Genomic DNA, 15097 nt, shown 5'->3' with positions numbered 1-15097 from the left:
GGTCTCTTATGTTTCCAGGAGGTCCGAGCAAAGGGTTGACGGCCTCCAGGGTGGCTTTCTTCCGCTTTCTCAGAGTGGCTCTTGTTGTGGTTGCCGCACCAAGGGCAGGGTCCTGCTTTTGGTGTCACCATTCATTTGGCCAGGGCCGTCTGTTTTTTCCTGGGCCGGAGGCTTTAGGCTTCGGCCATCCATTTGTGCAAGGCGGTCACTGGTCTTCCTTGCACACCTTACCGAGTTCTACAGGGTGCATACGCGGGCTTCGGCGTATGCTGCCTTGGGCCGCCTGGTCTGCAGGCGGCGGGTTTTTTTGATGCCTTCGGGTGCTTCGCCTTGGTGCTGTGGTCCCTCCCCCTTTGGACTGCTTTTGAACGTCCCAAGGTCTTCTGTGTCCCCCAAGGAAATTGGGCGAGAAAACGAGATTTTTGTATAACTTACCAGTAAAATCTCTTTCTCGCTCTTTCCTTGGGGGACACAGCACCCACCCATTCTTTGTTCTTCTCTGACTGTTTCCGAGTTTGTTTTACCCTTAGGGTAGTTGGCTTGTTGGTTCCAATTTTTTGGACTTTGCCTTTTCTCACTACTTGGACACGCAACTGGCAGTCTCTCTCTCCAGGCTGAGGGTATAGCTGTGGAGGAGGGGCTTAACAGTCTTCACTTAGTGTCACGCCTCCTAGGGAGATGAGCTATACCCAAGGTCTTCTGTGTCCCCCAAGGAAAGAGCGAGAAAGAGATTTTACTGGTAAGTTATACAAAAATCTCGTTTTTCAAAATGATCCAAACAAGAAGACATGGGGAATGTAAAGTTCTAACTATTTTTGGAGGTATTACTGTTTTTATTTTAAAAGTAGAGAAATAGAAATTTGGAAATGTGCTAATTGTTAACAAAAAATTAATTTTAACTTTTTTTATTTTTATTTTTCATAAATAAAAAAAATATATATTTTGACTCATATTTGCCACTGTCATGAAGTACAATATGTGACAAGAAAACAGTCTCAGAATGGCCTGAAAAAGAGTTTTAAAGTTATTACCACTTAAAGTGACACGTGTCAGATATGCTAAAAATGGCCTGTTTCTTAACCATTTCCTGACCGACCATAGGATATAAACGTCCTATGGGCGGTTGTTTATCTCTAAATGGAAGTTCTCAAACGTATATTCAGAGACAGCAGGGCAACCCAGAGAGAAGGCAGGGACAGTTCCCAGGTGTCCCTGCCTTATAGATCGCTGTATACACATCTCTCAACGGTATGTGCTTCCTGTCCCAGCCCGGTGGTCATGTGACTGCTGGTGCCTGGGGAGTGCAGGAGCTGTCGAGTCTTTCACAGACCTCAAGCAGCCCTGCACTGAGGCTGTACAGCGCAGTATTCTGCTGCACAGCCTCTCTGGGGGGTGTTTTTTCCCTGTAACTGGGTCTACTATGTCAGCCCCAGTTGGGCTACTTTCACACTGGCATTTTGGTTTCCGTTTGTGAGATCCGTTCAGGGCTCTCATAACGGTCCAAAACAGATCAGTTTGCACTCTAATGCATTCTGAATGGAAAAGGATCCGCTCAGAAGGCATCAGTTTGCCTCTGTTCCACCTCCATTCTGCTTTAGAGGCAGACGCCAAAACGCTGCTTTCAGCGTTTTGGTGTCCGTCTGACAAAACTGAGCCAAACGGATCTGTCCTGACACACAATGTAAGTCAATGGGGACGGATCCATTTTCACTGACACAATATGGCACAATAGAAAACTAATCCGTCTCCTATTGACTTTCAATGGTGTTCAAGACTGATGCATCTTGGCTATGCTAAAGATAATACAAATGGATCCATTCTGAATGGATGCATGCAGTTGTATTATCTGAACGGATCAGTCTGTGCAGATCCATGATGGATCCGCACAAAACGCGAGTGTGAGAGTAGCCTTACAGAAGATATCAATAGTGAAAAAAAATGTGACGTTAAATGTCCCCCAGAGGTCTTGCATGACCTTATGGTAGACGCAAAGTGTAACATAAAAAATAAAAAGGTTTCACATGTAAAAAAAAAAAATTCCCCAATTAAGTAATAAAAAAAAAAAGTTAAAACTAGAAAAAATAGACATATTTGGTATTGCTGCGTCTGTGACAGCCGGCTCTATAAATATCACATGATGCACCCCGTCTGATAAACACTATAAAAAAATAAATTGTCAACAAAATTCAATTTTTGTTACCTTACATCACAAAGTGATCAAAATGGCTTATGTCCCACAAAATGGTACTTATAAAACAGTCGCCTCATCCCACAGAAAATGAGACCCTAACGCCCCTTTCACACGAGCGAGAATTCCACACGGGTGCAATGCGTCAGGTGAACGACCAGGTATAGGTGAACAACAAGATCATATAGCCAGAGGGGGGCAGCAGGAGACCAAAGCTCACCTGAACAGACCGTGTGCAAAGAGACCCAGGGTGGCGCTACCCCAACGCGCGTTTCGGCGTGCCTTCGTCAGGGGGTAACACCATCACTGTGAATCGGGTATAAATAGGCTCTCTTAGCCAATGAAAATAAATACTTACTCGTCCCCAGGTGTGTATGTTGGAGAGGCGTGCGAAGATCCAGGTGACCCGCATCCAGCCGCTCCACGGCCGGCGTCCCGCCGGCACGCCCACACCATGTGACAAGTCACATGATCGGGCGGCTCCGGCGTGAGGACGCACGGGCGTGAGGCGCCGGAGGCGGCACCCGGTTGACGCGCGCACGCATCACAGAGGGGGAGGAGAGTCAGGAAACCAGCGGATAGCCATTGAGAAATAATCATTCAACAAGCTACCTCTCGGATCGAAAATAGTAACCATACCATATTGATACATCGATGCGGCATGTCTGACTATATGACAATAAGTATGTGAATGAACAATTCAGAAGATAATATACATAAAATAAAATAACAGATACAATGAAATGCATTCATATAAATGTATACATATTGTACATAAAAAATGCAGCGACATAATTGAAAAATACCGTACATGATCATAATAAAGTGTAATTTAAAAAGTGAGGGACAATAACCATGATATAAATAAATAGGGAAGGACATACTAAAAATGTGAGGGAAAGGGAAGATTATACATGTAGTATAAATGTGAGGGAAGATGTAGTATAAATGTGAGAATAAGGGAAAATTATACATGTAGTATAAATGTAAGGGAAGATGTAGTATAGATGTGAGAATAAGGGAAGATTATACATCTAGTATAAATATATGTAGGGAATGGTGTAAGCGAGAGACTATTGAAGTTCATAAATAGTGACTAAAAATGATGCGTGATATAGAGAAAAAATTAATAATAAGTAATGGTAATAGGAGAACATAGTGTACATGATGGTGAGGTAGGGGGAAATTAAAGCCGAATCATATATATATATATATATATATATATATATATATATATATTATATATATATATATATATATAATATGTGTTAGAATAAAAAATGGAACTTGGAGAGCCAATGCAATTATGTACTGGCATTAAAAAATAAATAAATAAAAAATGCTGGAGATGTGGCACTCCAGCGAGTCGTGCACTCCTGATTAGCCTGTCTGCCCCATAGGCTAATTTTAATTACTTTCAGTATAAAGCTGTAGCCTGCTCTCACTACATTCATTGGAAGCCGTCTAGCACCAGGAAGGGTATAGAGTGGGCTCAGCATGCATGTTGGTGCCTGCATCCCTTGTAATGGAGGCCATTTTGGCACAAAAAATGGAAAAAGGCAGAGTGGATCCAACATGCATGTGGGTCCAACACTCCCTGAATTTTATGGCGGTCATTATGGCGCATAACAGGTAGTATTTTAGTGTTAGGACCCGTCTAACAGAGATCGCCTTGACGTTCGGCAGACGGGCTTAGATGGTTTTGTACAAAATGCATTGTCCAAGCATCTCGCTTTTATAAATAAAATTAGCACCATAATTTTTGTAAGCATTGTTGTACTTTGTCTGATTTGCAGAGTGCTGCTGCATTGTCTTTTTTTTTTTTGTCCCCCCCCTCAAATAGTACTGGCACCTTATCCCCTAGTTTCCAAAATGGGTTCAGCTTTTGGGAGTTTCTTCTGTGGGGGTGCATCAGAGGGGCTTCAAATGGAACATAGCATCTAAAAACCAGTTCAGCAAAATCTGCCTTCCAAAAACCATATGGCGTTCCTTTCCTTCCCTTCTGCGCTTTGCCGTGTGGCCATACAGCAGTTTACAACAACATCTGGGGTGTTGCTGTTAACCCTCGATGTGTTAAAGAAAAGAAAAAAAAATGGATTAAAATGGAAAATGCCAAAAAAGTGAAATTTCTAAATTCATTCTCCAGGTCAGTACAGTTCCAACGATATCACACTTGTATAATTTTTTTGCGTTTTAATACTGAAAAAATAATTAAAACCTTGAGGAAAAAAATTTTTTTTCATAACCATATTCTGTCCCTTATAACTTTTGTTGCTATGTGTACGGGGCTGTGTGAGGACTATTTTTTTGCGGGACGATCTGTACTTTTAAGGCTACTTTCACACTAGCGTTCGGGGCTCCACCTTTGAGCTCTGTTTTTGAAGGGGCTCACAAGCGGCCCCGAACGCATCCGTACTGCCCTAATGCATTCTGAGTGGACGCGGATCCGCTCAGAATGAATCTGTCTGGCAGCGTTCGGGTGTCCGCCTGGCCATGCGGAGGCAAACGGATCCGTCCAGACTTACAATGTAAGTCAATGGGGACGGATCCGTTTGAATTTGACACTATATGGCTCAATTTTCAAACGGATCCTTCCCCCATTGACTTTCAATGTAAAGTCTGGACGGATCCGTCTGAAGCTACTTTCAGACTTAGAATTTTTTCTACAATATAATGCAGACGGATCCGTTCTGAACGGATCCAAAGTCTGCCTTATATGAGCGGATCCGTCTGGGCATTGACCGCGGGGATCAGAAACTTTAGTGTCCCTCAGCCGTTTACCCCTTTCCATACCACGGTCCGTACGGACCGCTGTATGGAAAAAGTTAACAGTAAGAGGGAGCTCCCTCCCTCTCCCATCGGGGGGCTGCAGTGCCTTTGCAGCCCCCCGATGGAGAGGGAGAGAGCTCCCAGACAGCCCCCCGACAGACCCGTCCTTACCCTTCCCCGTCTGCGAAGTTCTGACAACAACTGAGCAGACGGGGAAGGTTCCCATGTCAACAAGACGCCGTCTCAGGCATCCTGCTGTCCATGGTGCTGAACAGATCTGTGCTAAAGGCAGAGATCTGTTCAGACAAAGTGTAAGTAAAATACAGTACAAACACTAGTGTACTGTACTGTATTATACAGACATCAGACCCACTGGATCTTCAAGAACCAAGTGGGTCTGGGTAAAAAAAAGTGAAAAAAAAAGTAAAAATCAAAAAACATATCACTGATTAAAAATGAAAAAAATAAAATTCCCTACACATGTTTGGTATCGCCGCGTCCGTAACGACCTGATCTATAAAACGGTCATGTTACTTTCCCCGCACGGTGAACGCCATAAAAATAAAAACTATTAGGAAATTGAAATTTTGCCCACCTTACTTCCCAAAAAAGGTAATAAAAGTGATCAAAAAAGTTGCATGTACGCCAAAATAGTACCAATCAAATTCATCTCATCCCGCAAAAATCATACCCTACCCAAGATAATCGCCCAAAAACTGAAAAAACTATGGCTCTCAGACTATGGAAACACTAAAACATGATTTTTTTTTTTTTGTTTCAAAAATGAAATCATTGTGTAAAACTTAAATAAAAAAGTATACATATTGGGTATCGCCGCGTCCGTATCGACCGGCTCTATAAAAATATCACATGACCTAACCCCTCAGGTGACCACCGTAAAAAAATAAAAACGGTGTAAAAAAGCAATTTTTTTTTGTCATCTTGCGTCACAAAAAGTGTAATAGCAAGCGATCAAAAAGTCATATGCACCCCAAAATAGTGCCAATCAAACCGTCATCTCATCCCGCAAAAAAATGAGACTACTTAAGATAATCACCCAAAAACTGAAAAAACTATGGCTCTTAGACTATGGAGACACTAAAACATTTTTTTTGTTTTAAAAATGAAATCATTGTGTAAAACTTGCATAACTAAAAAAAATTGTATACATATTAGGTATCGCCGCGTCCGTGACAACCTGCTCTATAAAATTACCACATGATCTAACCTGTCAGATGAATGTTGTAAATAACAAAAAAAAAAATATTTCTTGTTACCTTGCCGCACAAAAAGTGTAATATAGAGCAACCAAAAATCATATGTACCCTAAACTAGTACCAACAAAACTGCCACCCTATCCCGTAGTTTCTAAAATGGGTTCACTTTTATGGAGTTTCTACTCTAGGGGTGCATCAGGGGGGCTTCAAATGGGACATGGTGTCAAAAAAACCAGTCCAGCAAAATCTGCCTTCCAAAAACCGTATGGCATTCCTTTCCTTCTGCACCCTGCCGCGTGCCTGTACAGCAGTTTACGACCACATATGGGGTGTTTCTGTAAACTACAGAATCAGGGCCATAAATGAGTTTTGTTTGGCTGTTAACCCTTGCTTTGTAATTGGAAAAAAAATATTAAAATGGAAAATCTGCCAAAAAAGTGAAATTTTGAATTTATCTCTCTTTTCCATTAAATCTTGTGCAACACCTAAAGGGTTAACAAAGTTAGTAAAATCACTTTTGAATACCTTGAGGGGTGTAGTTTCTTAGATGGGTCACTTTTATGGAGTTTCTACTCTAGGGGTGCATCAGGGGGGCTTCAAATGGGACATGGTGTCAAAAAACCAGTCAAGCAAAATCTGGCTTCCAAAAACCATACGGCGCACCTTTCCCTACGCTCTACTGTGTGCCCGTACAGTAGTTTACGGCCACATATGGGGTGTTTCTGTAAACTGCAGAGTCAGGGCAATAAAGATAGTCTTGTTTGGCTGTTAACCCTTGCTTTGTTAGTGGGAAAAAAATGGGTTAAAATGGAAAATTAGGCAAAAAAATTAAATTCTCAAATTTCATCCCCATTTGCCAATAACTCTTGTGCAACACCTTAAAGGGTTAACGAAGTTTGTAAAATCAGTTTTGAATACCTTGAGGGGTGTAGTTTATAGAATGGGGTCATTTTTGGGCGGTTTCTATTATGTAAGCCTCGCAAAGTGACTTCAGACCTGTAGTGGTCCATAAAAATTGGGTTTTTGTAAATTTCTGAAAAATTTCAAGATTTGCTTCTAAACTTCTAAGCCTTGTAACATCCCCAAAAAATAAAATCATTCCCAAAATGCTACAATGAAGTAGACATATGGGGAATGTAAAGTCATCACAATTTTTGGGGGTATTACTACAGAAGTAGAGAAACTGAAACTTTGAAATTTGCAAATTTTTCTAAATTTTTGGTAAATCTGGTATTTTTTTATGCAAAAAAAAAATTACCTTTTTTGACCCAATTTTAGCAGTGTCATGAAGTACAATATGTGACGAAAAAACAATCTCAGAACTGCCTGGGTAAGTCAAAGCGTTTTAAAGTTATCAGCACTTAGAGTGACACTGGTCAGATTTGCAAAAAATGGCCAAGTTCTTAAGGTGAAATAGGGCTGAGTCCTTAAAGGGACACTGACAGGCCTTCTGAGCATAATTAGCTCTTTATATGCCCCCCTAGGTCTTATAATAAGTTCCCAATTCATATAAGTATTATCCCTGTGCGCATTATAAAACGTTAAAAATAATCTTTATAATCACCTCTCCTTTCTGCCCAAGGGGCGTTCTTTGTGCCGCATTTGTGCCCAGCCGCGTCCCAACTGCCGGGTCCTTAGACACGCCCATCTCATTAGTATTCACTTGGCGCAATGTGATCCCGGCTAACGAGGGTCCTAGACGCATGCGCATGATCTCTGAATGTCGGGGAATGAGAAATACCGCCCAGCGAAGTGAATACTAATGAGATGGGCGTGTCTAAGGACCCGGCAGTTGTGACGCGGCTGGGCACTAATGCGCCACAAAGAACGCCCCTTGGGCAGAAAGGACAGGTGATTATAAAGATTATTTTTAACGTTTTATAATGCGCACAGGGATAATACTTATATGAATTGGGAACTTATTATAAGACCTAGGGGGGCATATAAAGAGCTAACTATGCTCAGAAGGCCTGTCAGTGTCCCTTTAAGGGGTTAAGGAAAGGGGGGTGATTTGAACTTTGAACTATATATTTGAACTAGATTTGTAAAAACTTTTTTAATTAACTTTTTACCTTAAGTCACGTTGGGTGACAATAACTGGCAATCATTTGATTGCCCACAGTATTCAGTGATGGCTAAATAGTCATCATTGAAGACTTTAATTGCACTATATCAATACAAGGCTGCCACCTAGTGGCCTGTATTTATATATAATCTAATTAACTCTGAAGCCTGCTTGAGGCTTCGGTCAATTAGCGCAAAGTAACAGATTCCCCGATCTCAGCCGGGGAAAGCTGTTACCGGACCAGAATCGTGCGACTTCCGGTTCCAGTCTGCGCAGATGCCATGGTCACATTTGACCACGGCATCTGAAGGGTGAGATGTATGCGATCAGCCCTATGGCTGATCGCATACATGTGCCGCGGGTCTCTATGTAGAATAGCAGAAACCTTTCTGCCAAGGTGCCCGCTGCATGTGCGAGCAGGCTTCATGTTTAGGGATCGGACCCATGACGTACAGCTAAGTCATGGGTCCTTAAAGGGGTTGTTTCTCTGCATGAACGCGGGCCTAATTTCACCTTCATGGACGACAATGCGCCAGCTCATAGAGGTCGCATCATTACGGAACGGCTGCTGGAGACTGGGGTACCTCAAATGGAGTGGCCTGCACTTCCTCCAGACCTGAATCGCATTGAAAATCTATGGCATCAGCTGAGTCGCTGTGTAGAGGCGCATAACCTTGTACCCCAGAACCTCAATGACCTGAGGGTCGCCTTTCAAGAAGAGTGGGATGCCATGGCTCACCAGTCAATATGTCTACTTTTGAACCACATGAGACGTCGTTGTCGAGCTGTAAATTATGCTCAAGGCCACATGACAAGTTACTGAGACACTGACGTTTTTGTGGGGGTGTACCCACCACTCTTGGCTTTTGTTTCAATAAATCACCACTGCCCTACTCTCATGACATAAAATCACTGTAGCGTGAACTTTTTAGGTTTTCCATTAATTTCACCCGAAAGCCAAATATCCCAAACTTTTTGTGAGTAGTGTATATACATCAGTGGTTGGGTATTTAAATATGGTGCTGGTTGCTGGACCTGTGTATACGATCAACGATTGTCAATCGCAAACATTTAACCTTTCAGATGCCGTGATCAAATGTGACCATGGCACCGGTGAGGATTAAAAAAACAGGAGCATGCGCTCCTGACCTTGAGCTGGCTCGCTCTAGTGAGGATCAGGGGGGCCGGATGGTGTGTGCATTAGCCTTGGTCCTCCTGAATGATCCAAGGCTGCTGCAGGTTAGTTCCTATGGATCCCTGTCACAAGTAGGGGCTCCATAGGAACACAGTAAAATTCTCAATTGCCATTGCCTGTTCATGTTCCCTAAAGGAACTATTTAAAAAGTGTAAAAAAAAGTATATAATTTCAAATCATTACAGCCACCCTACAATCCAGCAGTGGTGGCTGTACTTGGAACACTACAGGAAAAAGCGCCGGCCTCACTGGTGGCCGGGATCATGGGAGTGCACATAGGATGGCACTGCAAAGGAGGCGACATGGATAATAGGGATACATTAGTAAGGGCCTTGTATTAACTTTGTCTACATGATAAATGCTGTTTGAAGTGAGACAACCCTCTAAGCTGTAATACCCCTTTACATCTGCTTTGTGTGTTGTGCTAAGAACTGAATCGGATGCCGTTACCATGCAAATTGAAGATCCCTTTTTTTTATGTAGAAAGTATTTCAACTGTTGAAGTATATGCTCAGTGACGTTGTACTGTGACTTTGATATATGCTCTGTCAATTAGGGTTGCAGTAAACTATTATTTTAGTAATCGAGTATTCTATTGATTATTTTTACGATTAATCGAATAAGAAAGACCTTATAATAACGCATTTCTTTATAAAAACAATATTTGTATTTCTTACAGTGGTATAGCACATAATTGCACACACAAGGCTTCTTTCACAGCTGCAATAGACATTCTGTCAGAAGAACAGCCGGAATGTACCGTATCAGGTATAGCTGGATACTGCCGGCTGCTGCAGTGATTGACTGTAATGGGGTCCGGCCTTGTTACAGCATTCAAGCTGGGTTTTGGCTGGACCAAAAAAAACTAAGAACTTTGGACGATACCCAGCATGTATGCCGGAACATGGCCAGGTGGCCTTGGACCACATTATAGTCAATGAGAGCATATAGCTGGTTGTATCCGGCTGTACCCAATACGGTATACTCCTGCAGGCTGTTCTTCGGCCAGAATGTGTATCCAAGGTTATATTGTTAACTCCGGCAGTTTGTTCCAGTGGAGGATCAGACTGCCGGAGTTCACTGGCTGCATTTGTCATAGCTGGATGCCCATTGACTAATGGGGATCCGGGCAAAAAATGCTGCAAAGTGACATATCATTTTGATAAGACCCCTCCAAGTCAGTCAGCCTTGCCCTCGAATCAGTCCCCCCATGCTGCAAGCCTGCAATCAGACCCCCAGGCTGCCACTATCAGACTCTCCCTTGCTGCAATCAGAGCCAGACTCCCATGCCATCCATTGCCATGTCCCCCACTCCCCCAGTGCCATCAGATCAGCCCCTCCATGCCAAATCACAGGTTCCCCCCGCCACTAATATACTTGCCTTTCTTGGCAGTGCTGCGTGTGCTGACACATGGAGTCCGCAGGAGACGCATCTTCATCCCAGCAGGCACTGGGAGGGACCTGACATTGCACACAGCGTTAGCCAGCGCGCTGACTATGTGCACGCAAGGCCCTGCGGTGCCAAGTCGGGAGGCCACGGAGCGATGAGTGAGAAGCTTCATTTCACTCACGCTCCGTGGTTACGTGATTCAAATGAATCCTCGATGCAGGGAAACTGCATCGAGGATTTTTTTGCCTCTATTTTATCGGGTTTTTTTTGTTTTTTTTTAAATCGATGAATAGTTTCAGTCCTAATGTCACTGCAACAACCCCTCAATCCCAGGTACTGTAATGCCTGGATGATGCAAAAGAGAGAATTTCAGGATATGTGAAGGTCCTTTCACTCTGGCCATCAAATCAGGGCAATTATCAGGAAGGAGCATTCCTCGGGACACTGGTTCCTTATAATTGCCCTGTGTAAAAGTGCTGCCAATCGCCCAATAAGTGAGAAAACACAAATTCGTTGTATGTGAGCATTGTTGATGCAGACACCAAAATCATTGTTCCCGGGCAACTGATTGTCCTTTTATAAACAGCAACCTGCCCAGAAACAGTGATTCCCTACATACACAGAGGAAATGATTGATCGCCTCCTCTGATAAGCAGTTATCAGGAAAAGAACGTTTCCTTTTCGATAGTTCTCTGCTTTGTTGGCCTATGAAAAGGGACCTTAAAGGGAACCTGTCACCTGGATTTTGTGTATAGAGCTGAGGACATGGGTTGCTAGATGGCCGCTAGCACATCCGCAATATCCAGTCCCCATAGCTCTGTGTGCTTTTATTGTGTAAAGAAAAACAGATTTGATACATATGCAAATTAACATGAGATGAGTCCAGCATGAAGGAGCGCGGCACCGCCCCGCATCCTCAGAATCTCCTCCTTGCTCCCCGATGTCAGAAAGCTAGAGCGCCGTATACCTGCGATGCGCGAGCTAGTGCATGCGCATTTCCTTCCCTGAGGCTGATGCCAGCACAGGGAAGGAACACTATGAGGACACTGTGCATGCGCAAGCTCGCGCATCGCAAGATTACGGTGCTCTAGCTTTCTTACATCGGGGAGCAAGGAGGAGATTCTGAGGATGCGGGGCGGGGCTGGGATCTTCTCAGGGACAGGACTGCTCTCAGGTTAATTTGCATATGGATAAAATCTTCTTTTTTTTTTTTCTTTTTTTTTTTACACAATAAAAGCAGAGAGCGCTATGGGGACTGGGTATTGCGGATGTGCTAGCGGCCATCTAGCAGCCCATGTCCTCAGCTCTATACACAAAATCCCATTGACAGGTTCCCTTTCATCTTTGTTTTTACTGACTTGTATTCCTCTAAAGTTATTGTACAGTATGCCAATGCATGCCATGGATTCTTAAAGAGACTGGCCACTTTCTGTTTTACGGTTGACCAATGTGTTTGTAAGCTGATTATATAGCACTTACTAATATAGTCTTTCAAATTCTGTGCCATTTTCTTTGCCAACTCTTTTACACTGTACACACGGAAATCCTGTCCATAAACTGGCTGCTGATGGTGAGTCATGTGACCAGGCAAATCAGCTTCCATTCAATTACACTACATTTGCACTGTTGGGAGTTTTGTGCAGGTGCTGTATGTGTAAATGAAGGAGGCTGCGTGATGTCTGGTCAAATGACCCTTCATCGGCGGCCATCTTATGGACAGAACCTTTGTGTGAACAGCACAGAAGATTTGCCTGAGAAGGCAGCATGGATTATGAAATCTAGCAGACGGCATAGAATATCCACAAAAATATTTTGGTAAGTGCCATATACTGATCTTGCATACGCTTTGGTTACCAGTAACCAAAAAGTGGCCAACCCATTTAAGCTCTGATGTAATGTGGTGGTGGTCACACATGCTCAGTTCTTTAATTGCCACCAGCCATATCTACTATTAGAGCTGTGATTTAAAAAAAGGACACTCCCTGATGAGCTGCTACCCCAGAACAATGAAAAGGAGATCTCTGGATCCATGTGAGATACAGGGCTCTGGCTTTGTTAGAAAATATCAGACATAATATAGTACAGGACAATCTCTTGCACATTACTTATTCTAGGTCTGTCTCTTAAACTGTCCAACTATTAGAGTAGTTTAGGGCATGTTCTGTGGTGAGTCTGTTTATTAATGGTAGAAAATGAGTTATTTTTTTTTTTATTTTTTTTCATATAAATGGTGCATTTGAATAATGTACATAACCACTGTCTACATGATTTTTACCTTACAAAGGTATGCTTATCTCTTTAATCATAGCAAAGAATGGCTCAGGAAGTATTAACTCACTTAAAAGAACATCCTGACGCCTGGACAAGAGTCGACACCATCCTGGAGTTTTCACAGAACATGAACACCAAAGTAAGAACATGAAACGTTTACAGCACAATACCCGTAATTGCTTTGCTCCTCTACACTGTTGTGCGCACTACTTTGAGGAAGGTGGCTTTATTGCTCGGCTCCAGCTTTTGTCTGCTAAGACTAGTTCTAGATTATTTTTTACAAATCAAAATGTTTAAAAGGGACTATGGTTCCAGCTTTACTCCGATGGCCCTTTTTTAGTGTAGATGGTATAGAATCCAGAGCTGAACCCGGACAAACCTCTATTTTCACCCAGGCAGCCCCTCTGACTTGAGCATCGGAGCAGTTTATGCTCCTATGCTCTCCTTTGCTCTGCGCTAAATCGCGCAGGGCAAAGGCTCTTTTGTTTACAATAACACACTGCCGGGCGGAGGCTTCTGCCCGGCAGTGTGTTCGGTGACTTCACCGGCTATGATGGGTGGGCTTTAGCGCTGTCCTAGCCATTTTACTGGCTAGAGCAGTGCTAAAGCCAGGCCATCAGTGCCAGTGATGTCACCGGGCTCCATGAGCAGCCAGTAGAAGAGGCTTCAGCTCGCCTGCAAGAGACCTGGTACGTCAGAGTATAAGAAAACAGTCCCTTCCGGCTAAGAATTTCCTTTATGAAAACGGGACTTCAGAAATACGTGGCAAAGGAAGGACATGCATGTATGTAATATGTATGTCACTCTAGTACTATTACACCAATGTCCCCAATCCCGGACAACCCCTTTTAATGCTTGTGTTTTTGAGATGCCTGTGCTGAGTGGACTCTAGAATCCTGTTTTCTGCAGAGTAGATGCCTCCCAATTATCTGGTTTCAGAAAGGAATAATTGGTTGCTCAAAAAATTTGATTAGTCCCATAACCGTTTTATTTGCTGTGACTTGTATGTTGGCCACCTTTGTTAATACATTATTAACCTTTTAAGTACCCATGACGTAGTTGTACGTCATGGGTCCGATCCCTAAACATGGCGCCCGCGCAGCCGGTGCCTTAGCCGTGGGGCCTCTGCTATTTTAAATAGCAGAGACCTGCAGCACATGTATGCGATGAGCCATAAGGCTGATTGCATACATCTTACCTTTCAGATGCCGTGGTCAAATGTGACCACTGCATCTGCGCAGACCAGAACCGGAAGTTGCGCTCTTCCGTTCCTGTAACAGCGTTCCCCGGCTGAGATCAGGGGACCTGTTACCTTGATCTAATTGACTGAAGCCTCATGCAGGCTTCAGTCAATTAGATGTATATATCAATACAGGCCACTAGGTGACAGCCTTGTATTGATATAGTGCTAATGAAGTCTTCAATGATGGCTATTTTGCCATCACTGAATACTATGGGCAATCGAATGATTGTCAATTATTGTCACCCAAGGTGACTTAAAAAAGTTTTTACAAATATAATAGCAAAGAAAACTAAATACAGCCAACTTGCCTTTTTTTGTCACTTCAACTACCCAATAATTTTTTAATAAAGTTATCAAAAAATCATATACACTTTAAAATTGGTATAACTGAAAAGAACAGATTGTCCCGCAAAAAATGAGCCCCGTACACATAGCTACAAAAAAGTTAGAGGGCAGAATATGGTTATGAAAAAAAAATAAAAAATTTCCTCAAAGGTTTTAATTTTTTTTTCCAGTATTAAAACGCAAGAAAAATTATTCAAGTGTGGTATCGTTGGAACCGTACTGACCTGGAGAATGAAGATAACAGGTCAATTTTACCGCATAGTGTACAGTGTAAAAAAAAAAAAAAAAAACCTTTATCAGAATTGCATTTTTTCCCAATTCTACCCCATTTGGAATTTTTGTCCCGCTCCCTACTACATGGTATGCAACCGTAAATGATGCCATTAGAAAGTACAACCTGTCCTGCAAAAAATA

At 42.8% G+C, this 15097-nt stretch overlaps 1 protein-coding gene across 1 annotated transcript in view; it reads left to right on the top strand.

The window, feature by feature from the left end:
- XPO1 (exportin 1) overlaps positions 1 to 15097 on the top strand; it is a 101170-nt gene that overhangs the window by 44722 nt on the left and 41351 nt on the right. The window contains exon 3 of the mRNA XM_040429734.1: positions 13133 to 13234. Within this exon, the coding sequence (XP_040285668.1) occupies positions 13133 to 13234 (102 nt within the window). The remainder of the gene's footprint in view (positions 1 to 13132; positions 13235 to 15097) is intronic.

Source organism: Bufo bufo, chromosome 4, assembly GCF_905171765.1.
Source record: "Bufo bufo chromosome 4, aBufBuf1.1, whole genome shotgun sequence".
Classification (NCBI taxonomy): Eukaryota; Metazoa; Chordata; class Amphibia; order Anura; family Bufonidae; genus Bufo; species Bufo bufo.
This window is presented reverse-complemented; position numbering and strand designations above follow the sequence as displayed.